We start from the raw sequence: 26,127 nt of genomic DNA, 5'->3' as shown, positions 1-26,127 counted from the left end.
TCTATAAGTATATTTTATATGTTGCGCGATAAGGGGTTATTTCAAAAGCACACAAGCAATTGCCCAAATGTATTTTTATAACCAATAGGTTATCTTGTGCATACATATCAATATGCTTGTATTTGTATGTATATATTAGTTGAGTGCATGCGTGAGCATATAGATGCATGCGTGCCTCATATAAATGTATGCTTGTTGCATCTAAATGCATATATGTTTGTGTATATGTTTATTTATGTATAAAAAATTATGTTTTATAGTACCTCGGCTTTGCTGAGACTAAAAAGTAAGCATGTTCAATGACATTTGAACACTATATATAATGATTTTCATTATTCTATTGGACGTTATGCCGAATATGTGGTTATCTTAATAAAACTTTACATAAAAGATTGTAAGTGACATAATGTTGGTTGATACTCTTAAGAATGTGAAGGTTGCTGTGTTAGCGCATGAAAGTTGAAAATTTTCAACTTCTGTGCATCTTCGAATACGAGTTCGAAGTTCGGAGCGTTGGTTGCGAAAACATGCGAAAGCTATCAAGCTCATCTCATAAGAACATGTGTATTCAAATCAACTGTCAAACATTCGCATTCGCGAGCTATGTAGTTTCTGCTTTATCTTTTATACGTTAGTTCCTTGCTTCATTATTACAATCTTGTAACAAGCTGTTTAAATTATATTTTTCACACTGCGGTTATGCCAAATATATATTATTAATTTTTTGTTAAATAAATAAAATACTTTAATCAAAAAAATTATTTAGTTAATTTTATTATTTATTGATCAACACGATACATTTTTTTTGAAATTTTTTATAAATTTTCTTATAGACGTTGATTGCATATATTCCATCTTCATTTACCAGTAATGGCCATGAAAACCGTGATGACCGCCATAGTAGCCACCGTAATAAGGGTAACCTATATATAAAAATACCTTAGTATATTTTTTTAAATTATATATAATATATACGTATGTGTATATTTACGTAATAGTAAAATACAAAGATTCTAGAATAACGAATAGGCTCTAAAGTTCTTTACTGAATTTAACATAAACAATTAATTTGTGAATAAATAATATTTTCACTCCAACTATTGAAAAAAAACTCACCTAAGCCATATATACCGCCATAGTATGGATAGTATCCTCCATAGATTCCACCATTCAGGTAAGGGTACGAGTAGTACCCATAACCAATTGAAGAGGAGGATTGCAAATCATCTTTTTCACTATCGACGTCACTATCTAAGTCGTGTGTGTGACTTGATTCTATAATTTGCTTTGTATTAGGCGCCGCATGAATTGCATTAGCCATTATTATTATTGAGCATAACAAAGCCATAGATATCATCTGACAACACTTTAGCAAATTCATAATAATTTATTATGGTTTATATTTTCGACAAAAATCCTTTAACCGTTTGAGCAAATAAAAAATAAAATAAAATTGCGAATTTTCTGCTGTTTATTAAGTTACCGTATAACAATCACAACTGATAACTACAAAATGACTATTAAAGCTTTTATAAGCACTCACCCCCATAAATTCGATTTGCTGACTATGTACAACAAATAAAACACAACAACAAAGCATGTATATTTTTAAACAATGGAAATGTTAAGTACTAAACAGCGAAGTCTCTTTAGTTTTAATTCAAAACCCCATCAAGGTTTCCGCGGATAAAGTTTTTCTTCATCGCTTTTTGACAATAGCTTAAGCACACAACATTTTCTAGTTTTATCTTTCGTACTAAAATGTGGCCCGGACTGCAAATTTAAGTGATTTCCACGGCTGAACTAAGTACTTGCATGTCAACAAAACCTTGTGATTCTTGATAATTACCCATTTGTATGTATGAATTTCTTACCATTATTGCCGCGCCGATGTTGATGAAAATTGTGCGTGCCAAGTGTGTGACAGCTTACTACGTTGTATTATATATGTATGTACGTTGTATATATACTAATGCAATTGTTAATAATAAATAGTCAAAGTAAATTTCCTTCTTGCATGAACGATCATTAATTATACTTAATTTTAGTTCCATGTGCGAATTATTTTTCACTGAATTTATTTAAATAACAAGAAAGGAAAGGCTAAGTTCGGATGCAACCGAACATTTTATACTCTCGGAAATTATTGATAAAGTTTTATTACGATAACACAATTTGTGCTATATATTCGGCATAACGTCCAATATAATAATGAAAATCATTATATATAGTGTTCAAATATCATTGAACATGCTTACTTTTTAGTCTCAGCACTACTATAAAATATAAATTTGTATACATAAATAAACACATAAACATATATGCATTTACATGCAACAAGCATACATTTATGTGTGGCACGCATGCATGCAGCACAAATACATTTATGTATATGTGGCACGCATGCACTCAACTAATATATACATACAAATACAAACATATTTATATGTATGCACAAGATAACCTATTGGCTATAAAAATACATTTGGGCAATTGCTTGTGTGCTTTTGAAATAACCCCTTATCGTGCAACATATAAAATATACATATAGACATACACATGCATATAATTAGTTACTTAAGACGTATTCTAAATTGTATTTAAAAATTGAGATATCTTAATGAAACTTAGAACACATATTCCTTGGCACCCTGTGGAGGTTGCTTTCGAAGATGGTCCACCGCCACGCCCACAAAATGGCGAAAACCGAAAACACATAAAGTATCATAACTAATAAATACACATAAATAAAGTTATGAAAGTAAAATTTGGTACAAAGGATCGCATTAGGGAGGGGCACATTTGGATGTATCTTTTTAAGGGGGCGTGGCCCCGCCCCCAAAATAGGTTATTTGTATATATCCAATTTATTTCATTTTTGGACTGTATAAGGAAATGGCTGAAAGAAACGGCTTCTGAAAGTTTGGTTAACATAGCTTAATTGGTTTGCAAGATATATACAAAAAACCTTTTTGGGGCGGGGCTACGCCCACTAAAAAATTACATCCAAATGTACCCCTCCCTAATACGATCTTTTGTACTAAATATTACTTTCATAACTTTATTTATGACACTTAATATGTTTTCGGTTTTCGCCATTTTGTAGGCGTGGCGGTGGACCATCTTCGAAAGCAACCTCCTCAGGATGCCAAGGAATATGTGTTCCAAGTTTCATTAAGATATCTCAATTTTTACTCAAGTTACAGACGGACAGACAGACGGACGGACAGACATCCGGATTTCAACTTCACTCGTCATCCTGATCATATATATATATATATATAACCTCATATCTAACTTTTTTATTTCTGGGTGATACAAACAACCGTTATGTGAACAAAACTATATTACTCTTGTGCAACATGTTGCGAGAGTATAAAAAGTAGTGAAATTTAATCATTTAAAGGTTTAATGCATTTTATATTGGCGGCTTACAATTTTCACATTTTTATTAGATTTTTATACTCTCGAAACAAAGTTGCTAAAGATAGTATTATAGTTTTGTTTACATACCGGTTGGTTGTAAGTCCTAAAACTAAACGAGTTAGATATAGGATTATATACATATATCAAAATGATCAGGGTGCCGAGTAAAGTTCTAATCCGGATTTCTGTCCGTCCGTCCGTGCAAGCAATAACTTGAGTAAAAATGTAGATATCATGATGAAACTTGGTACACGTATTTCTTGGAACCATAAGAAGGTTAAAGGAAGTTCGAAGATGGGCGAAATCGGACCACTGAAACACCCACAAAATGGCGATAACCGATAACATATAAAGACCTATAACTTAGGCATAAATTAACTTATGAAAGTGAAATTCGGTATGAAGAATCGCACTATGAAGGGACATATTTTGATGTAATTTTTTTTGGGGAAGTAGGCGTGGCCCCGTCCCCTAATAAGTTTTTTATTCATATCTCGTAAACTACTCAAGCTATATCAAGGACACTTTCTAGATTCGTTTCTTTTTCTACTTCCTTATACAATCCAAAAATGTGGGAAATCTGATTTTAACCACGCATACCTCCCACACAAAGATTATGTTGAAAACTACTGAAAATGCTTTAACTCAGCAATGAAAACCAACAGAAACCTTAAATTTAATTACAGAGATGGTACAGAAGAGCTGCACTCAAAATAGTATACACAATTTTAAATGGGCGTGATTCCGCCCACTTTTGGGTCAAAAATTATATCTCCGAAACTACTAGACCAATTTTATTGAAATTCTGTATCTTCCTGACTTCGCAATGATATGATATTAGCAAACAAATTCCACAAATAGCTAACTTGTTAGTAGTATTTGACCCGACTGTACCTTTTCTTAAATTGTAATCAATTTTTTGTGTTTTAACCGCTCGTCAATACATATTAACTTATTTATACTGATCATTTGTCTCTTAACACGCACAATATTAAGTTTGTCAAATCAGGAAACACTTTTTTCTACTGAAATATGGTGGAAATAACAAATTGCATTTGAATCACCTAACTTTGTTCTATTTCAATATTATATGTTGTTTCGTAATTTTTTTTTCTGCTCGTTCTCCTTTAATTGGATATATATTTTGTGTATGTTGCATATTTCGTATATTTGCTATGACATCTTTATAGAGAAGTATTTCAGCCGCTTTCCGATCAGGTTGCTTAGAACAAGTGTGTTTTAAAATATACGAATCTCTCTTTATTTTATTCTCTTCATGAGTTTTGAGGATTAAAATTGTTGAATCAATCGTATCATTTATTTTGTACTCCGGATACTTTTGAGGCGCTAATCTCTTTGTTACTAATTTACGATTTCTTACTCTATTCATACTGGAATTTGTACTGAACCTGTTTATCACTTCTCCTTCTTTAGGCAAATAAAAATTAGCATCCTTAAATAATTCATCCAAGTGCCATAACAACAATTTTCCTTTTTGAATAATTAGTTGTGCATTATCGACTAAATCCGAAGAAAATTGCTGCTTTTTAATTTCTTCTTCGACCTTTGAATTAGATGCATTCTTTAACTCACGACGAACGCGATTTCTTCGCCATTTCTGGGACAAACTTTTATGATTGTTGCCTTGACGAAACTTATCTTGCTTGTTAGCCACCTTCAGGACCACGGTATGAGTTGTGAACTTTTTGTGACGATGTGTTATCCGTTGTTTTTGCTGATTAAGTAGTTTCTCGTTTTTACGAACTGACGCTAAGATTTCGCGCGGCAGTGAAGTGGATGCCATTAAAATTGGCACATATTGGAGCCGAGTAATCAGTAATAATACACTCGACTTGTTTGAATCACTTACAAGTTGTTTTTGCATTTGTATTTTCGATTGGTTTTGTTTCATTTCTACGAATGGCAATTTTACTTCGTTCAATTTCTTTGGCCATTTGTTGTCAAGTGATTTCACAGAGGAAACTTTCATTAACTCTGGGTTCATTGACTCTGGTTGAATGATTCGTACTTGTTGAACGCCTGTTCGATAAACATTTTTATTAACAATTGAAAATATTTTGAGGACGGGATTATAGACATTACATATTTGGGACATATTTAATACCTTGTAAATGCCGTGCTACTTTGTCCGATAAAATTTCAAATGACAAATCTTTTAAATTAAGAGCGAAGCACAATGGAAAACCCAAAATGCTTAGCGCGATTATTTTATTCCAATATTTCATGACTGTCCGTATGGTTTTATTCACTTAAAATATGAAATATCAACCGCACTGCACATTGGTTGCACTTAAACTGTCCACGGTTTTACCTTCACAAGGAATTTATAAACAAAATTTCATACATATTGTCTATTTACCAACTCGACAAAGCAGTATCCAATAACAAGTTGGTGTACAGCCAGAGTAACTAAAATCGTGAAAAAGAAAGAGAAATGATTTCTTTCCATCACTGCCCCCAACTATAATAAAGCGGAAATGATTTCCTACCGCAAATAATTTCTTTTATAAAAATTATACAGCAAATACAATTACAGATAACGTAGAGGGACTATGCGGACTATGTAGTCTTTAAGATATTTAGCTTGATATATATTTTTAACCAGTGGACCAATATATAGCAACAAGTGATATACCGAATACTAATCTAAACATTCAATCTACCTTATTTGCCAATGTTCAAAAAAGGGGCCTTGAAATATTTTATTTATTATCGGAAAATCTAAAACTAAAAACCATACTTAAAAATATTAATTTTCTATGTTTGGAGTCTCGCTTGAAGATATGGCACCTGCATTTGCTTAAATTCAATACCACTTCCGTATACTAACTAAAGAAACAAATACCATACACATACGAGCTTTCGTTATTCGAATCAATTAGATCCGAAAGATAATTATTTATTTAATATCTCTTAAACATAATTACATGTCGATCTGTTTCAAACCGAACACCGCTGACTTGATGTGAAATTTGTGATTACCAAATCAAATTAAAAAGCTCTGTTCACTGATATCAACAATTAGAAGCGTAATATGATAGTCAAACACAGAGACATTGCAGACATCCTGAATATATTTGAAGGAAAAATAAATACAAATTCTAATAATGTATCTAATATTAAGATATCAAACATCTGAAGGGTTTATACCGATATATCGGTTAATATATAAGATATATTATTAAAATAAAGGGAATGTAGGGTCTTGGATACAATGTAACTTGGTGGAAGAACTATGTGAAATCGGTCCAGAAATTACCCCAACCCATATATTATATATGTAATTTATTAGCCAATTTGTTAGTTATGACAATAAAATTAAATAAATAATTAGCGAGAGTATAAAATGTTCGGTTACAACCGAACTTAGCCCGTCCTTATTTGTTTTTCATGCGATCTTATTTCTTTGTCGTTTTTAGCTTAATCGCTCAAATCATTTCACTCATAATATTTTACATGAAAGAATTTTGAATGAAATAGACACTAATTAAACAAACTCAATACATATTTTTTTTTTTTTTCAAATATATTTTTATTAAATCTATGATTTATGTATTTTTATTCCTATTTGTCATTAGTTTTCTTAACGAAATAGAAATGTACAAATACATATATGGAAAAAATAGTCCTAAACTTAAATAAAATAAATAAATAGTTAAATAAATAGTTAAATAAGTTGAATAAATTAAATAATAAATAATATATTTCGAATTAATACATTAGAGTATATATTCGGGAAATATCTATAAATAGGAAATATTTTTCTAATAAGAATGATCTTTAATTTTTTTTAGAACCGGTTGCCAGGTATTGTCATCCATATGAAAACTATCTACATTATCTACAGTACTTCCAGTTCTATCATGCAAACTCATACCGCCTCCGCCATTTCCTGATTTGGCGCCTAAGTCTTTTAAAACAAGTGATGGACGTGGTTTCATAATCGTATGGGGATATATTTGTCCTTCACTACTGTCATCTATTTTCTTCCTTTCATCTACTGTTTTTACTGTTGCAACGGCGGTAGAATACTTCTGATTTTCAAAAAAGTCAATAATAGGATGATAACTATAGTTTATCCTTTTTACACCAGGCTCAGATGTCATTCGTGAAGGGTCTGCTGAATCACTAAAGTCAACGGAACTATTTTCAGGAATATACAAGGAGTTTACACGGAATGGATGAACTTGTTGGGGCTGTGTGGACGTCGGTTGTTCACGTTGCGGAAAACTCCACTGATTTGGGTAGCCCGCCGTTGATGTTTTGTATCTCTGTCTTGTTTTAGTGTCTGTTGTAATAATTGGCCGTGCTTCTGAGCGAAATCGTAGTATTGAGTTCTGCTCTGTATTCCCAAGGTACTGTCTGTTAACCTTGATGTTGTTGCTGTAATTGGTTTGTTTTTGTTGAGTACCAGTGTAGATTGATTTCGGCCCTGACGTTTGGTGGGCATTGGTGGAAATGCTATTGCTATTTTCGACAATTCCGTGCTTAACGGTCGTTGTTGGAGAGGTTCGGTCTTTCCCTGCCATGGTTGAGTTAATGATGACAGTAGATGAGGTCGTGCCAGCGACTGCTGGGGCAATGGATGACGTGCCAATTGGAGCTGTATGGAGCACAGAATGAATACGTTGCCGTTTTTGTGGAATTCGCTTATTAAGATTTGCCAAAGAGCTGGCAGAAAAGTTTACCTCTTGCTTCTGATGTAGCTCACTTGGGGCAATGTCCAAATCTACACGTTCTTCATTGAATATATTGGCTGGAGTCAGTGTTTTATATGGTCGTCTACGATGCGAATTCCTTATTATGTTTTTCGTAGCGGCCGATGCACCCAAAGAAGAACCAAAATTGTGATGTTTATGCTGAAGTTCTGGCTTGTAATCAATGAAGTCAAACTCTTCTTCACCACCTGGTGGTATTAGATATGTCCCCAATGTAGGAGTCGGAGATTGAAATTTAGATCGACTGTCTATTAATTCATTGTTATCATATTTTTTATGATTTCCTCTATGACCATTATTGAGTTGGTAATTTAAATCATCCTCATCCTGCTCGTAGTCGAGTTCTTCATTAATAGTCGAATAAGTATCTGAATTGAGTGTTGATGTAAAATCTTTTGTTTTAGTATCTGCTTTGAACGGAAAATGCTGTCGAAAACCATCAATCTGACAAGAACAGCAAGTAGGTACTTTGAATATATCCACATGTAAGCCACGGGACTTATCCCAACTAAGTAAGCGATGATAATTATAGACCTGAGTGCAACGAGAACGATAGTTGTGTGACAAATAAGAGCAACTCTCCTGAGGTGCACTATTTCGAAAAATTAAAAAGAAAGGTTTTAACCACTTACATAAATCAGAAGAGATGATGTACGTGTACTTACACACATTTTTCCAACCTGAGGGTTTGAGTATGCTGACCAGTGTTAACTATGTATTTCCATTCCCCAGATGCGGAACGAGCCTTTTGAGGACGTGCATAGCGTACAATGCTCTGGCACATTCCACTTCCAGGGGCTTCGTTTTCTTTACTGAAATAAATTCCATTCACGTTGAAACTTTATAATCTAATTAATAATACTAACCGACGAATAGAAAAGTCATCAAAATCATCAGTTGCATCCAACTGAGCATGTTTGTCATGGTAATCGGCCCATAAAGCGACCATAGCGTTCTTATGTCGTCGAATGCTACCCATTATTAGATCTCTGACATTGTATTCGGCCATATTATATAATTATGAACAAATAATAATTTAAAATTTGTATGTTATATTTGAAACTACAAAAAGAAAAACCAAATGACCCAGAAACCCACTAATAGTATTGGATCTTAAGATATTTGTAGGCATGGTTGAAATTTACAGCAACGCTATGAACTGTGCATATGTATTAGTATTATTATTATTAGTAACGTTTTTATCACAAGTTTAATAATCTACTGGTGTTGTATGTGAAATTGGAGCTTATAAATAATATATAGTTTCCTTTTTTAGAGTTTTGGGGCGCTTACAGCGGATAGTCCTCGGTTCGAATGCACATAGAAGAAGTGAACCTTTCACATTTTTTGTGTGACAAAACATCGTTACCGGTTCCGCCTCCATTATATTGCGTTTCGATATTAGAACGAATGTGCGAAACTTGTCCTCGTTTCCGCTTAGTTGTTGTTTGTTTAAATCGGCTGGGGTGTTTTTTATTGCTTGTAACGCGATATCGTGGACCTGCAATAAGCTCTTCTGGAATTGGTAAAAGTTCAGCAATCCCATTTACAGTGGATCCATTGTTGTTTTGGAGATTCACTTTGATTCCTTTTAAACTGGCAAAAGCAAGATTCTCAACTTCTTGATGTAAAGTTGAATGTTGAAGTTGATTTTCAGTAACTGTTTCATTTCCATTATCTTGAAATTCGATACCAATCGATCGATTACTGCTAGCTAAAGGATCACTACTTAATTCTTTTGCATTAACAAATCCTGTGGTGTTCAACTTTATTATATTTTCAGTAACCTTACGACCAATATCTTCATCTTCAATTGATGGTAAATCTGATCGTATTAATTTATGTACAAACTCTGATGTAACCGCTCGTTTGATTCGCTTCGTTGAATCTTCTATCGGATTAAAAGTACTAAATTTATCGACTATGTGGGACGTTGTATTCAATACTTCTTGCAATTCCTCATTTATACTTTGTGGATCTAACATCTCTTCACCAGTTCCACTAAAAAAATTATCTAATGATACTCCATTACTATTTTGCCCACTAACGATTGAGAAATCATCAGTTCTTTTAACATCTCCCTTGCCTAATAATTCAACTGAAGATACATCTTCCATACGACGTTCTATATCTGCTTGTTTGTTAATCTGTCTTGGTAAATTGAGATCCAAAATTAAGTATTTTCGAGCTGAGTTACGTACAAGATTTGCAATATCATATACAATTGGCAACAGCAGTTTCTTGTCATTTCCAAACATCATGCGCACCTTTCATGATAATCAAATTAGTTGATGAAGTAATATTTATTATATTTATATTGTATTATTTACCTGTTCTAATTTTAGACCTTGGTCTCCCTTTACATTAATTTGTGCTGCAATTAGTGCAGATAAAGCTAATCTCTGCTGAGGAGATAATACACGTAGTATTGGCATAACTTCTACAAATTTTTGACGCAACTGTTCGTTTGTCAATGCTTTTGAAAGAGCATTTCTCAAGACATGCTCTTTTAAATTAAAAGGGCGAATTTGGTTTTCTTCTTCCAAGTCGCCTATAGTTACAAAAGGTTGAATATTGGTATCCTCAGCAGCTTTATGTAATTGATCTCGGACTCGTTCGCTGTCGTAATTCCATTCAATTTCCTTCAAGTCACTGAAATCAAAATCATCCAAATCATCATCCGATGTCGTAACTTGACATAACAAACAAAAAAGCACGGTCCAACATAATGCTTGGGTTTTTTGGTTCGTCTGCATCTTTATCAGGGTTTTGTACTAAGAAGTGAATCTAAAAATACAAATTGAAGTAAAATAAAAAAAAATTTGGTGAACCATTAAGAAATTGTTATTCCAATTATAAGAACATATAAATAATATTATATGAGCACATGCATATATACTCTTTGCATTTTAAATTTCTATGCATAAAAGTAAAAAACACCCAATGCGATTATTCAGTCATTCAAAGTGTATCATATTTTTATTGGAAGGTATGTTAAATAGATCCTCGGACGTTATAATCAAATAGTGATACTGGTATATATTGTATTGAAGAAGTTCATACATTGAGGAAGTAAGCATAAAAATCATTGCTGATTTTCAAAACCATTTATTATATATTTATGTAATTAAAAATAATATTTTTTTATTTATTATTGAACATTGAAAGTGTTCAGTTCGATTTGGGACAAAATTTGGCAAATGAGTTGAAAATTGAAGATCAGGGTTGATAGTCTGTTTTTTTCCTGATATTGTTCAGTATTGCGTTTTGTTGCAGTGCAGCTCCATGATTATTTTTTCCCCGAACCAACAAAAAAGTAATATCCACTTTTTGTAGTACCCTTGGTAAATTGGAAAGTGAAAATTATTACAAGCACAATGGTCACAGCAATGAAACCCACAGCAGACAAATAGTAACCATTATTTCCATTTGTACATTGCAATTATATTGTTGTATTGCATGAAAAACAATTGTTTACCTTCACGACATACAAAAGTTCGTTCGCCTATCTGATCGTTCAATTATTTTTTCTGCTTTACTCTTAGTACAATGAGTTTCATATGAAAAAAGAAATGCACATGCTTATACATCAATAACTGCATATATCGAAGTTAGTTTTACAATGAAATGTATTAACAACACTCCACTTATTTTGTTAATTTATTTTTTACTTGCCCGATTTTTGCCAAATCAGTATTTTTAACCTGATAAAGAGCCACAAATTGTGTTTTGTGTTTTTTACCACGAAGTTTGAAGTCAACAACATAATACTTTATAAAATACATATTGGGTCAACAAAACACTGTTTTATCAAATTTAGAATTATTGTACTTTCTCATTTCGATTTCGAATCGGACAATTCGCTGAAAAAAACGAAATAAAACAACAATTTTTCAACACATATGTATACAGATGAAATATATCAAATGAATATTTATATATTCGGTGATATTCTCTAAATGAAGAACGCATGTTGAAGAGAGCTCGAAAATATTCGATTATATTATAAAAAATTAAAAAACAACGACTACCAGTAAACATTCTACAATACCTATATATGCGAACGCAGTGCGCCAACAACAATAACATGTACAAAAAATAAGTTACAGCCGAACAAGAAAAAGTTGACACAATTTTCTATTTGGTAAGTATGTATTTACACATTTGTATGTATGCGTGTGTAAAACTACATTCATATACAAACCAATTCATACTATTATGAAGGTGCACTACCGTTGTAGCAAAGTGGAATGCAATACATTTAAACACAACAGTTTCAAGCACATATGCATAAATTAATTTTTTTAACTAAGAATCAAAGAAAGTTAAATTGTAGACTTTCCCTTCTAAAATTTCAATCAATTTATTCAGCAATTTAAATAGTAAATTTTATTATACAGGTATATCTAACTATATACCTTTTTCGGGTGATGTAGTTTTTATTTTCCACTAGTATGAAGAAATGATCGATGGTTTTCTATGACTTTCTAAAAAATTTGTGTCAACTAATCATGCACTTATATTTACATTTACTTGTAAAATTTCAGTAGTTCGTTAAATTATTTTCTTGCTTTTTATTTCATTAAATATAATTATTTACACTCTACACTTAATACTAAAAAAACCGGTTTAATATTTCACTAAAAGTTTGCTTGTGCGCTTTCCAAATACCGGTCATATCGCGTTAAAGTCATGTTTGCAACTGACTATATTGATGTACGCTCACTACTATTTTGGCTTCCAACTCCCAGATGTCAGTGATTGTGCTTATTGCTGCCGCTTCATTAAAATACATTCTGTATACTCGTCTTGCCAATCTAATATACATACGTATATATACATACATATAAATAAAAATAATATAGTATGTTAAGTTTGGCTTTTAGGTGGAGTTTATGGATTGAGATATTTCACTTACAATCTTTTACAATGCCATGGTCCATATTAATTTTAATTTATTAGCCAACACGTTTAGAAATTATAATAAGAAATATACATCCTTATTATATCAATCAAAATGTGTAATATACCGGTATGGCCGATATTCGAGAACATAAATTTCACCAGAGTTTTTTCTTGTTTCATATAATTCCATTTTGCGTTTATATATGTATATCGTTGGCTTAATATAGAAAAGGCGTATCTACGAAAAGTGTAGTGCCCAAATAAAATCTTAGCTAAGCATTGTTGTTGACTGAGTAGTCATTTGCGATGCTTATTTTCTATAAAATTCTATTACGACATATGGCAGTACAATGATAAACATTTGTTTACAAATACCATCTGACAAATTTAAATTATTGTTGATGAAAAATAACTTTGCGACGAATAAATTTAGAATCTGGGAAATGGATGGAAACAATAAAAGGACGCCGAATTTCACCGCAAGCGAGTGGGGGCACCTATTGCAACTCGCAGGAAAGCATATAACCGTCATTGAGTGCAAGAAATTCCAAAAATTTTTTCAGCAAATAATTTTTATTTTATTTTTTTGACAAATAAGTCAATATTCAAAACAAAAATCAGCTGTTACTTAAGCACTGCTTAAGTCTCCCATTTTCAGTACTTAAGCAGAACTTAAGTATGAACTGTAAAACGCAATATTTCTGTTTTATCTTAAGCACAACCTAAGCACTGACTGTGAAACCGGGCATAAGCCATCGATATGTAAATACATATAAAATAATCCAACCAAAATTACCGATTTTTACATTATGAATTGAAATACTTTTCACATTGTTTTTTTTTTTCGGTTATCGACACCCCTTATATAATTGAATCATGATTCAAATCAATTACAATTATCAAAATATTTCAATAATACAAAAAATTTCTTAACAAAGCAGCAATGACAAAATTCAAAATATTGTTATTATGTTAATACAATTTTCTTATCTTTCTAGCAATATTTCCATATTTGCTTACTGTTCTGCTATTCTCGTCTTTTAGCGAGACTAACGAACAACAAATCATTTATATGTAGGTACATACATATTATTTAGAAAACGTTTGTATGGGGAAAGAAAGAGGCTGTTTTTAGGGTTTTTCCGGCAATTATCCTCACCTTTAAAACTTTCTCTAGATTCCCAAGATCATTTCAAGACCAAGATAAGAAAAATCTGTTCAGCTTTTCCCGAATTTTAGCGAGACTAACGAACACCAACTCATCATCAGGATGACGAGTGAAGTTGCAATCCGGATGTCTGTCCGTCCGTCTGTCTGTCCGTTAGTCCGTGCAAGCGATAATTTGAGTAAAAATTGAGATATCTTAATGAAACTTGGAACACATATTCCTTGGTACCCTGAGGAGGTTGGTATTGAAAATGGACGAAATCGGACCATTGCCACGCCCACAAAACGTCGAAAACCGAAAACCTATAAAGCGTCATAACTAAGCCAAAAATAAATTTATGAAAGTAAACATTAGGGAGATGCATATTTGGGTGTAATTTTTCTGGGGAAATGGGCGTAACCCCGCCCCCAAATACGGTTTTTGTATTTGTTTCTTTTAGCTACTTCTTAATACAGTCCAAAAATGAACTGTATTGTAATGAAATCGGATAATAACCACGCCCACCTCCCATACAAAGGTTAGGTTGAAAATTACTAAAAGTGATTTAAAATTTTTAAAAGAAGAAATGGCAGAATGAAGCTGCGCTCAGCAAACATGAAGAACTCAGTAAATAGGGTAATTTTTCACTAAAGATTTAAGTAAATCTCTAAGATATTTTAATGTAATTTTGAGATAATCTTTTTCTTATAATAGTTTGTCTTTGTACCAAAAATGGTAAAAATCGGGTCATAACTTTTCCTAGATCCCATATTCCTAATTATAGGTTTTCCAAGAATACGATGGGCTTATAAATCGTTTAATATGCCATATATCTTAGCAAAATTAAGTGAGTGTATAGTCTTCAATATATTTTATCTTGTTGGTGAAAATGAGTAAAATCGGTTCAGGAATTACGTTTGATGATTTTCGTTATTCTATTGGAGCGTTATGCCGAATATATGTGTCAAATTGTGTTATCTTTATAAAATTGCATCAATAAATTGCGAGAGTATAAAATGTTCGGTTGCACCCGAACCTAACCTTTCCTTACTTGTTATATAACTATGTACGTAGATTTCAAATGTTTAAATAATTACCATAAGGTAATATAAATTTAAAGTTGTTTTTTAAGAATTTATATACATACATACATACATATATGAAAACAGCAATTTTTTATTTATTTTTTATTTTGTTTATTAATATTTCAATTTGTTAGCAAGGTTTATGTTCTTAGATGTTAAAAACATTTTGTGTAATAAGATAGATTTTATACATAGAATAGAAACTACTATAGATATTTCTGCGGTATATTTTCCTTTATAATTAGTTTTGATATCCCAATTCATAATTTGAAATAGACTAGAAGGGAATCTAATTGAATGATCTTATATTGATACATATGCATGTGCATGTTTATATACAATTAAATGTGGTCGAGACTACGAGTATCGTTTATACGTCAATGAGAATATAAAAACTTTATAATATATGTACATTGTGCTGATTTGTTATGTTTTTAAGTACATTGATAAAATTAAACTATGTTATACTATGTATTTACATATATATATCGAAGATATGCATATAGCAATTTAACCACTTTAGACTTTGGCCTTTAATTGCATGTAAATGGATATTATATTTAAATAATACTGTTGCTAGCACTTGTAGATATCAGGTAATAATTTTGATAAATTTACGATAAAATTATGAACATAATAAATAATGTCATAGGCACTTGGTCTTTCATTTAAAATTTATAATAAACATATACGTATAGGAAAATTATTGAAAGATATGTTGAAAGGGGTAAATTTTAGTCATGGTCATATTTCGCATTCAAACTCGGATATTCGTTGATTGAAATAAACCATGCCATGTTCTAGATCTTCACTAAATCCACTAACATCCATATATTCCGATTCGGCTGAGTCGTCCTCAACCCATTTGTGGAGAGAACGAGATATTTCTTGTCTCGCGTAAGAGAATGAAGGTCTTAAATGAGAATCCTTATGCCAACAACGAGTCATTAAGTTATAAAATTCAAGTCGCGCCTCCTTTGGTAGCTCGGGCCTAAGGCCATTTGGAACTCGTCGTATAACTTCGCGACCTGATAGATTGGCATATGGCGTAGAACCTGAAAGGTTGTGTAAATATTGTCATTATAAATAATGTAGTAGTACTAATAACCGTTTTTATAAATGACTTACCCAAAGTAGAAATTTCCCACAGCACTATACCAAAGGCCCATACATCAGTCTCATGCGTAAAAATATGATATTGCAATGCTTCTGGGGCCATCCAACGTATCGGCAATGCAGGCCTACGACTTATTGAGTCATGAACATGTCCATGACTATGATCATTAACATGGGACTTTTTTTCAATAGAATCTTTCGGTGAGATTCGGCATGTATTGAAGTTATTGTTCCAATGGTGTATTATGAAGCGACTGCCGAAATCTAATTTATTCTTAGTATTACTATTTATAATTTTATTAACACTGCTTCGGTCCGCATCTTTCTGCTTACATTCGTCGTCCAAATCAATTGACATTCCGAAATCACAAATTTTGCAAACACCATTATGATCAAGAAGAACGTTGCGTGCGGCAAGATCACGATGTATAATCTATAATCGACGTTAAAGAGCAAATCATATATGTATATGGGAGCCTGTACAATCATCATATGAAAGCACATTGGACGTTATTTACATTTTTTTCGGCAATGTATTCCATTCCACAAGCAATGTCCAATGCAAAGCCACCTAGCGTTCGTGGTGACAGTGGTGTCGAACTGCGACCACCAGGCACAGACGCTGGTAAAAGGTTTACAGCACTGCGCGCTGCACGCAGCAATGACAACAATCGGCCCCGCATCGCATACTCCATAATTAGCATGTGTGGCTCTAGAATAAAAAGTTAATTAACTCTGTCCAATCAGCAATGAGCGAAAAATACTCATAAGTCTTTCATATACCTATATCTTCTATATATCATATGAATTCGTGTGAGCCACGTGCTAATTTTTTCTTGTATCATATACCAAATTAATCTTAAATTACTCCTGTACTTTATTCTCAATATCCTTATCATAAATTCGTGGCTCACCTGAATATATACGAATATATGGGTATATAAAAAAGGTGACCTTATTCTAAGTTTAAGAAGTGCACAAACCAATTTCTAAGCAGACGCCAAGCAGAGTCACAACATTTTGATGCGAACCCAATTTTCGCATAATACCTGCTTCCTCTTTCAAACTGGACTGGTGACTGTATTTCCGAATTGTTTTAACGGCAACAATACGGGTAGCGCCAAAGTGGCCGCTAAGATTATCTGCTTCAGCTTTCCACACTTGACCAAAATTGCCTTCACCTAGTAGACTCTTCAGGCGAATATTGCTACGATCGAATTCTTGCTCACTAGTCACTGAGCATTGTTCATCATAACGGATGTCTTCATTTTTTCCCCGAGAAGTAACTTTAGTAAGGGTCATTGGCATATTATGGGTAGAATTATGATGTAGAGTATGAACGTTGCGATGTTCGTTATCATAGTCTTCCTTTTCACTATTGATTTGGAACTTTGAATCAAGTTGCTTTACAGGGCTAATAGGCTGTTGGTCACCAATGCATACATCAAAATCCTCCTCATTTTTAACAATACGGCGAAATAGATATGATCGCACAAGATAAAGGGTAAGAGCACAAAGAGGTATTATTCCAATTCCGGCCAGTACCATGGTGGCAATATTAACACGACGCATATCTAATGAAACCTCGCTATCATTAGCGACGAAAGTATACTTAATATCTCCTCTATTTATATTCGATTGCTCAAGTTGAGTCTGTTTTTCTATTGGTGTGGTTTCTATAACACCTGCAAGAGATGGTTGAATATCTTCATTTAAAAAAGAGGAAGATGATTCTACTGCCACGGAAGGAGTTTCGGTGACGGGATTCTCATAGGAGTGATCTAATTCCAACAACGTTGTTTTTAATATCGGGCTTGGTTTGTCGGTGATCTCAATATCCTCATTTAATCGATCTCGAGACGACTGATTAAGAAAAATAACAATATTTTCATCATTTTTTATTTCTTGTGTGAGACTCGGCCCAAGAGCTCTAAGCTTTTCAATGTCCTCTTCAACAATAACTCTTGAAATTGCAGTATTTGTAGTTGCTTCTATTTTTTCGTGACTACTTATTTCTTGTGTTACTCTTACTTTCTGATAATTTGGTTTTTTTATGCCTGCTTCAACACCTATTCTCGGTCGAACAGTAGATGAAACTGTTGATAATTTCCTAGATGTCATGGAATTGATTTTTAAGACTGATTCATCTGGTACCGGATTATTTGTGAGAAATGTTTTCATTGTAGTGTTGTTTATATGTGTGGTTAAATGGGCGCGAAACGTTGTAGGATACAAAATAGTCGTGGAATCAGATACAACATTTTTATCGAGCTCTGTGGTAGTTTGAACTGGCCTAGTCATTTCATCGTTCTCATCCGAAACTGTTATTAATAATGGAGAAGAAGAAACTGATGGTATTTTTGTTAATTGTAAGAAAACTTTTTGATCCACTTTCTGTTCATTATTTTCCTTGATGAAAGATTCTACAGATGTGGTGTTTGGAAAAGGTCCCCTTTTAGCTTCCATAGATGTTAGTGTACTGACAAGTGTAGGGGAACGTCTGGAATTGTTATATCCTCGATCTCTATATTTATATCGTGATCGACTCCGCTCAACTGCCGTTAATGTTGAGGAGGAAACGACTGATAAAGGCGTAGTAGGTCCTAACTTATTAGCAGAAATCTCCAAAAGCTTTGGAAGTTCTTCGCTAACGGAAGTAATAGTCAATGTGCCGGGTTTAATAGGTGGAAGTTTTTCCCCGAAGTATAAGTATGGTTGGATATCATCATCCTCAACAGAACTGGAGGTTACAATTACGGACGATAAATCCTTATTTATAGGCCGCACTTTCATAGTTTTCATCATATCTTGTATATGATTTGAAGTGTCATTTTGTCCCTTTGCAACAATAAATAATCCGTGTGAAGATTCGTCCGTAAAGAGTATTTCGTTGTTGTCTCGATCAGAGGTCTGCGTAGTTGAACCGGTTAGAGATGATTGGTGAATGATAATTGTGTCATTACTTGTACGGGTAAAGTTAGAGCACTTTCGCATGCAACTAGCAGTTGTCCGACGCGTAAAGTTCTTTGTACAATTTTTTAAACAATCCGATTGAACATCACTTGGAGCTTTAGATGGGGGCACCGAGGTTACATATCGTCCGGTGGTACCAAGGCGTGTTCGGACACTTCCACGAGGTAACGCATTTCGACGGGCGGCCAGAACCATCATCAACCTACGCTCCCTCTCTTGTGCCGATATATTTGATGAAACAGACAGTCGTGATGGTCTATATGTTGTTGCGCCGATACTCGAAATGTCCCCTATTGACACAGAATTATATGAGTATATTGATAAAGTTTAATTTAATTTGAAGTTTGAAATCAGTTTTACAACATTTGAAATAATCCGAAATGTAAGAGAATAGCTTATACTCGGGCATTATTTGGAAATGATAAATTTTCTAATTCAAAATCAAATACAACCAATAGGAAAATTTTTACAAAATTAAACATCAAAATGTTTTGAAAAGGCAGACCTAAATTCATTGGAAGAAATTCTAAATTATGTATTAACTAGCTAAGATGCAGAAAATAAGAACAGAAATGCAAATAATAAAATGTGTTTACCCTCAGAACGTACCTCCATCAATGCTTAATATATCTCTCGAATTTTTTTTCTCGTTGCTAAGTTCACTAGAATTTTTATATGGTTTTATTGTTGATGATATCGATATTTCTGCCCCGTTTTCCAATGTCAAAGATCTATGTTTAACACTGCGCGGTTGTAACCGTTGATGATCCCTGCTATCGATGTCAGCATCAGGAACAGTAATAATTTCCATATGTATCGATTTTTGTTGTGCAAGTTCATATTCATCACCAAATATACCGCTTTTATTTCGCTGAGAAATAAATAAGTTTCTGCCATTGCTAATGCTAAATAATGTGAACAAAAGCGCTGCTACTATCAACTCAATTGCATATTCGCGATTCTGATTGTACATTATCACAATTTATCAAAGACGTTCATTTATTATATTTCAGTTTTTGGTATTGGATTTAAATTAACTGTAGCAATAATTAAATCGATACCAATTTATTCACTCCAATCCTTTTTGAATTAAAAATAAGATGGTTCGAGCACCTATAACATTGAAGCTTTCACATTTTGAGCTGATCGAACAAGAATGATTATCCTTCAAAGTTAATTAGTTAAAACTAGACTTTGCTTTTAATGGTGGTTATGGAAAGTTTTTCATATATCGGAATCTGAAAATATGTTAATAAAAATGTGTTATATAAATTAAAGGATAATAATATAACAAAAACATAATAATACTGAATATAAAAAATGACTGGCAATTGTGTTAATCACAAACAATTTTACTTAAAGTACGACCAACAAGAGCAAGAATTTATAAATTTCACAAGTAAATATTTATGGATTCATAGAAGAGGGTATAAAAAATAATAGGAATATACGGGTAGAAAAGTATATTTATGTATATAATTTTGGTTTCATGTGAAAACAAAGTTATGCAATTGATTTCAATACAGGAGACTATGGGGCATTATTAAGGTTGTATAAAACACTTATGTAATCACTCTGGAAAATGAAGATTATTGTTATTGGCATTTCTCCAGCATTAAGGTCACGAAATAATAACTGCTATCCAAAATCAGAGTTTCATTATATGTATATTAGTAAAAGTTCGACTATACATCAGTCATTTAAAAGTGGATTTTAAAAACTCAAACCAAAACAAGTAAGGAAAGTCTAAGTTCGCGTGCAACCGAACATTTTAAACTCTCGCAATTTATTGATATGGTTTTATTAAGATAACACACATATTTACTCATAAATTCGGCATAAAGTTTAATAGAATAATGAAAATCGCCATATATATTATATGAGGGCCGAGGTAATTCCTGAACCTATTTCACTCATTTTCATCAGTAAGGTACACTATATCCAAGACTATATACTCATTTAATTTTGCTAAGATTTCTCACAAATTAACCGATATATGCGGAGTAAAACCCACCGTATTTTTGAAACACCTATAATTAGGTATATGGGAGCTAGGGGATGTTATGAAACGATTTTATTAATTTCTGGAACAGAGACACACTATTAGAAGAAACAAATTTCCTCCGAATTACATTAAATTATCTGAGAGATTTACCCATATTTTAAAATTTACCCTTAGGCGTTGAGTTCATCATGTTCGATATCTGGGGCCTTGAAAAGTTATGGGCCGATTTCAACAATTTTTCCACAAGTGAAGACAGAGATGATATGCAGTATTTGTGTAAAGTTTTATTCCGCTATCTTCATTGGTTCCTTATTTATACACTATAAAAGGGAGAAATCAGATGGAATTCAAAATTGAGTTATATGGAAAGTAGTCGTGGTTGTGAACCGATTTCGTCCATTTTTTATCCGTGTTATCAGGGTGTCAAGAAAATAGTATATACCGAATTTCATTCGAATCGGTTGAGTAGATATATTTTTGACCCTTCCTAGTGCGATCCTTTATACCAAATTTCACTTTTATAACTTTATTTGTGGCTTAGTTATGACACTTTATACGTTTTTGGTTTTCGCCATTTCGTGGGCGAGGCAATGGTCCGATCTCGCCCATTTTCAGTACCAACCTCCTCACGGTTCCAAGGGATACGCGTTCCAAATTTCGTTAAGATATCTCAATTATTACTCAAGTTATCCGTTGCACGGACAAACAGACATCCGGATTTCAACTCGTCTCGTCATCCTGATCATTTTGATATATATATTTCATATATAATCCTATATCTAACTCGTTTAGTTTTATGACTTACAAACAACCGTTATATGAGCAAAACTATAATACTCTCTTAGCAACTTTTGTTGCGATACAAGTTGTCGTTTCGCCTACCTTGAAATAAAGTTGACAAAACATAACGAAGATTGTTTAGTTTTACATTAGCTTTAAAATTCATAATTGCATCATTTATTCTGGAATGAAATGTTTACAGCAAAAAAATATGTTTACATAAATATTTTTAGAAAAATATTTCAAAGCATTACTATTAGTATTGTCCATAACACATACTTGTTGTAAATTCCGCTTTTGGGATTCTGCAAAAAAAATCTCAACTTTTTTACAAATAGAGTCAGCTATCTCGCACACCTTCATGGCGGTCTGTTAAAACAAAATCATGGATCGTGGTTTGTAAAGAGATGCCATGCCTAAACGCATATATATTCTTACGATTGTTTCTAACACTTAAAACTAACAGTACTTAGAATCATAGTAAATATCATATTATCAAACTTTGTCGGAAACCATATCTCCTCGAAATACCCCAACCTCCATATGCTATTTATATTATTTTCCTTATTCTAATGGACTTTACACCGAACATATCAATCGAATTGTGAGTTATCTTGATAAAATGTTGTGAAAACTGGTTCTTAAATATAAACCTTCCCCTAAACACAATATTTCCAATGCATCAGTCTAGTCCCCTTACCCCTATTATATAAAGTGTCACCAATACCTGAAAATGTTTCCAAACTATTGAGCATCGCAAATTGCGAAAGCATAAACTATTAGTTTACAACCTTCGTTACTGGTTCTGGAGAGTAACAATATAATTAATAGTATTTAATAAAATTACAGAATGCAAAATATCAACCTTTAGTTTGTTTTAACAATAAAAAATATTGCGCAACAAGCGCAAATAACTACAAACACATACACAAGTTGGTAGCTTTTAATCATTATTCGAATTTAATACTGACCAAATTATAATTATTGCTTAAACCGAAGTTGTACCCCGCGTTGATAGGAATGTATTATGAGAGCTGCAGCCCAACTTGTTTGATTTGTATCTAAACGCGAACTCATATACTTCATGAGAGTAGGTAGCATATACACACATATGCACGTAAGAGTACATACACAATTATTTTGCATTTTAGTTTCTTTTTCATGATATTATTTAATTCACACCCAAACATGTATGTATGTAATGGAAATATATTTGACAATATATTAATGTACATATATACGTGTGGTTATACTAGGTTTGTAACATTTCTATTTCACAGTCGGGGTTTAGCACAATTTACATTATAAATACATATGTATATTTGAATGCATTTAGTTATTTAGCTTTCATTTTGTTAGATCATTCGCCGAGGTACTTTTAAGCTCTCATATGTTGGTGCACAATAAGTAAAAGCTTAACTTGAAATACACAGTCCGAGATGAAAAATGAAATTCACAAACACTAACACACTCAAAAACGTATATCTTTATATGAATATACATAGATAAATGCGTATGCAAACAAATTAATTCATTTAAATTGAACTTGTGCTGGCTCCCACCTGTTGAATAACAAGACAAAATTACATTTTTCACTCGTCTGTTTAAGGAAATTATTTTATATTTAAATGATATTTTCACAGGCACACATATTTCTTCCTTTTGCTTAATGTTATTATTTTTTTATCACTTTATTGGTACACTGCAAACCAATTGGCAAAATCACCATTTTTATATATAATTTATCCGTTTTGTCTGTCTTCAACCTGGAGTTGCTTCGCATTAACTGAATTAAAAATTAAAGCTTAGTTTAGCTGGGAAACGAAAAACAAAGTCGTAACAAAATGGCGGTTTTAGGGTATATTTCGTTTAAGCTTTTGCTTTTAATACCTAGTATAACAGATGTAAAAATGTTTGCCTATACATTCATAGACTAACTTGGAATACAGTATAACCTGCTCTAAAACAATACAAAATATCGTTTATGCTTAAACAATTGGCTTGTAAATTCTTAATCAAAAATGTAATCAAAAGCTTTCATAAACACTTTTAAGACTGGATTAAATTTTCAGACTGGATTGTTTACCTAAATATATTATATAAAAACAAATCTCCGACAAAGTTTTTTTTGAGTTCTTCGAACTATGAAGCCATCTAACGACTAATAGTTTCTTCAGCAAAGTTGCATCAGAGAACGTATAATTTAGAGTTTCACCACAGAAATCTTTTAGGGAATTTCACCACAGTTTAACCACAGAACGTATAATAATAACTGCCTTTCCTAAATAAAAGCGTTGGCGGAACGTTTTTTACCACTCAGCGTTAACGTATCAAAATGTTAACTTGAATTGTTGTTGTGAAATTTTATTGTACATATAAACTTCGTTTTTCGCAGCCAACTTTACTTCGGAGCTGTATCATAAATAAAAATTTAAAATCGACGTCCATATTATTTAGGTCGTTTTCAAACACGCAAATAAAAAGTGTGTATGTGTATCACCTTGTACACAGCTGTCAACGCAATCAAAAGCGCATTTATGAAGCTGCTCGATATATACACAGTCAAGCGCATTTTTTCGCTTCCGCATTCGCATACGCGAGCTATGTAGTTTCAGCTTTAGACGCAAAGGGGGGGTGTTCTCACGTCAATTCCCCATGTGCTTGCTTATTTAGATTTAGATTTGCTATTTATTTTATATTTTAAGTTATTTTGTACAAATTTTTAAATGAATATAATTACTAATTAAAAATATATTTTGACCCAATTATTAATAAAATTAATAAAAAATTATTTTTATGATAAGCGTCGAACCTGGGGAATTCGATGGATATGCAAAGTAGGAAAATATGTATGTGTGAATGTATGCATGGTAGGCAATTTTGAAAATCGTGTTATTAAATGTATTTATGTATGTACATATTCTTAAATATTTTTACATTTTCTATTTATTGTTCATTTAATTTTTAATAATTTTTTGCTAGTTTTTAATCTATATTAATATGGTAAATCATTATTTTCAATACAAGTTTTTATGGTAACTTTTAAACATATCTGGTTAAAAAAGTTAGTCCTATTCTCTAATTATTTATAAAAATATATGAACATAAACATTTTGTAAACATTGTCGACAGCAAATCAAGTAATCAATAATGGTATCATATATTATTTATTTTATATAAATATATTATATATAAATACAGTGGAACTTCCATAACTCGAACACTTGAATTGGCAATAGCGTTTAGAAGCCACATTTCATACAAACTTATAACTTAACACTTTGTTACTTATTACTCTACTTTACAACTCTAACTTATAACTTGTTTACACTTTGCTCGACAACTCTCTCCTTAGAATTGCCCTTATGCCGAAGATGCATGTGTAAAAAAATCTGCATGCAGGAACGAAATAGTTCTGATTTGACAGATTCTGCACCTCGCAGAGGCAGTGCTGACAACATTAAAATATTTAATTGTTGAGCAATCTCTGGCAGCATTCTGAATTGTGCTCAGCTGTTCATTGAAAATAAACAAAATTTCTGTTTATCTACTGCTAGCTTGTGACAATTAGGCAAGTTTCTGCTTTTTTAACCAAATATTTTAGTTATTAATTTTTAAGATGCAATATGATTTAGTAGGGCAAAATAGATCTCAGATATTTCTTTCCAATTTGCTACTATTTTTCCGTTTCTTTACTCTCCTTTGTAAAATTAACTCGTCAATGGCACTTATCCTCTTTCCGAAAACCAGCAGATATTAGCAGTAAAGAAACAATCTTATACAAACCGAAGATCTGCTTGTCAAAATTTACTGCACATGTATTTTGGATCAAAAAAATTGTGCAGATCTACATGTATTTTCGGCATTATTCGACAACTCTCTTATTAGAACTGTGTGTTGCTGCCAGTCCGGCAGCCCTTATATAGTCGATTGTTGGCAATACATCGCCAC

The 26,127-nt window shown here is 32.5% G+C and overlaps 2 protein-coding genes across 10 annotated transcripts; both read right to left on the bottom strand.

Moving 5' to 3' along the window:
* Positions 1-690: 690 nt before the first annotated feature.
* Spz_1 (Protein spaetzle) lies at positions 691-23,962 on the bottom strand. 7 transcript variants are annotated; one of them, XM_054230313.1, is made up of 8 exons: positions 23,739-23,962; positions 10,496-10,952; positions 9,459-10,432; positions 9,032-9,154; positions 8,831-8,977; positions 5,552-8,757; positions 1,117-5,466; positions 691-923 (listed from the first exon to the last, which is right to left on the bottom strand). In XM_054230313.1, exons 2-6 carry the CDS (start codon positions 10,919-10,921, stop codon positions 7,212-7,214), a joined length of 3,216 nt encoding a protein of 1,071 aa, XP_054086288.1. In that variant the 5' UTR covers positions 10,922-10,952; positions 23,739-23,962; the 3' UTR covers positions 691-923; positions 1,117-5,466; positions 5,552-7,211. The 7 variants fall into 7 exon arrangements, with proteins under 7 accessions (XP_054086288.1, XP_011183848.1, XP_011183849.1 ...); XM_011185546.3 differs by lacking the exon at positions 23,739-23,962 and adding an exon at positions 12,699-12,840; XM_011185547.3 differs by lacking the exon at positions 23,739-23,962 and adding an exon at positions 12,693-12,834.
* Positions 12,713-24,280, bottom strand: Cad96ca_2 (Tyrosine kinase receptor Cad96Ca). 3 transcript variants are annotated; one of them, XM_054230310.1, is made up of 7 exons: positions 23,903-23,919; positions 23,148-23,738; positions 20,001-20,629; positions 17,402-19,681; positions 16,937-17,130; positions 16,431-16,851; positions 12,713-16,357 (listed from the first exon to the last, which is right to left on the bottom strand). In XM_054230310.1, exons 3-7 carry the CDS (start codon positions 20,362-20,364, stop codon positions 16,047-16,049), a joined length of 3,570 nt encoding a protein of 1,189 aa, XP_054086285.1. In that variant the 5' UTR covers positions 20,365-20,629; positions 23,148-23,738; positions 23,903-23,919; the 3' UTR covers positions 12,713-16,046. The 3 variants fall into 3 exon arrangements, with proteins under 3 accessions (XP_054086285.1, XP_054086286.1, XP_011183854.1); XM_054230311.1 differs by lacking the exons at positions 23,148-23,738; positions 23,903-23,919 and adding an exon at positions 24,263-24,280; XM_011185552.3 differs by lacking the exon at positions 23,148-23,738 and having other exon boundaries at positions 23,903-24,014.
* Positions 24,281-26,127: the final 1,847 nt, after the last annotated feature.

This window comes from Zeugodacus cucurbitae, chromosome 4, assembly GCF_028554725.1.
Source record: "Zeugodacus cucurbitae isolate PBARC_wt_2022May chromosome 4, idZeuCucr1.2, whole genome shotgun sequence".
In the NCBI taxonomy this organism is placed as follows: Eukaryota; Metazoa; Arthropoda; class Insecta; order Diptera; family Tephritidae; genus Zeugodacus; species Zeugodacus cucurbitae.
Note: the sequence above shows the minus strand (reverse complement) of the source record. Positions and strands in the feature narration are given on the sequence as shown.

What these genes read in the sequence shown, in the direction of transcription:
- Spz_1 (XM_054230313.1), bottom strand. Translation starts at nt 10,921, where the DNA reads ATGCAGACGAACCAAAAAACCCAAGCATTATGTTGGACCGTGCTTTTT. An exon ending in AAGGTCTAAAATTAGAACAG is followed by an intron (nt 10,433 to 10,495) that starts GTAAATAATACA and finishes TTATCATGAAAG; the next exon opens with GTGCGCATGATGTTTGGAAA. An exon ending in CGAACCGAGGACTATCCGCT is followed by an intron (nt 9,155 to 9,458) that starts GTAAGCGCCCCA and finishes ATACAATGTCAG; the next exon opens with AGATCTAATAATGGGTAGCA.
- Cad96ca_2 (XM_054230311.1), bottom strand. Translation starts at nt 20,364, where the DNA reads ATGTACAATCAGAATCGCGAATATGCAATTGAGTTGATAGTAGCAGCG. An exon ending in TATATTAAGCATTGATGGAG is followed by an intron (nt 19,682 to 20,000) that starts GTACGTTCTGAG and finishes CTGTGTCAATAG; the next exon opens with GGGACATTTCGAGTATCGGC. An exon ending in GTGGGAAATTTCTACTTTGG is followed by an intron (nt 16,358 to 16,430) that starts GTAAGTCATTTA and finishes ACAACCTTTCAG; the next exon opens with GTTCTACGCCATATGCCAAT.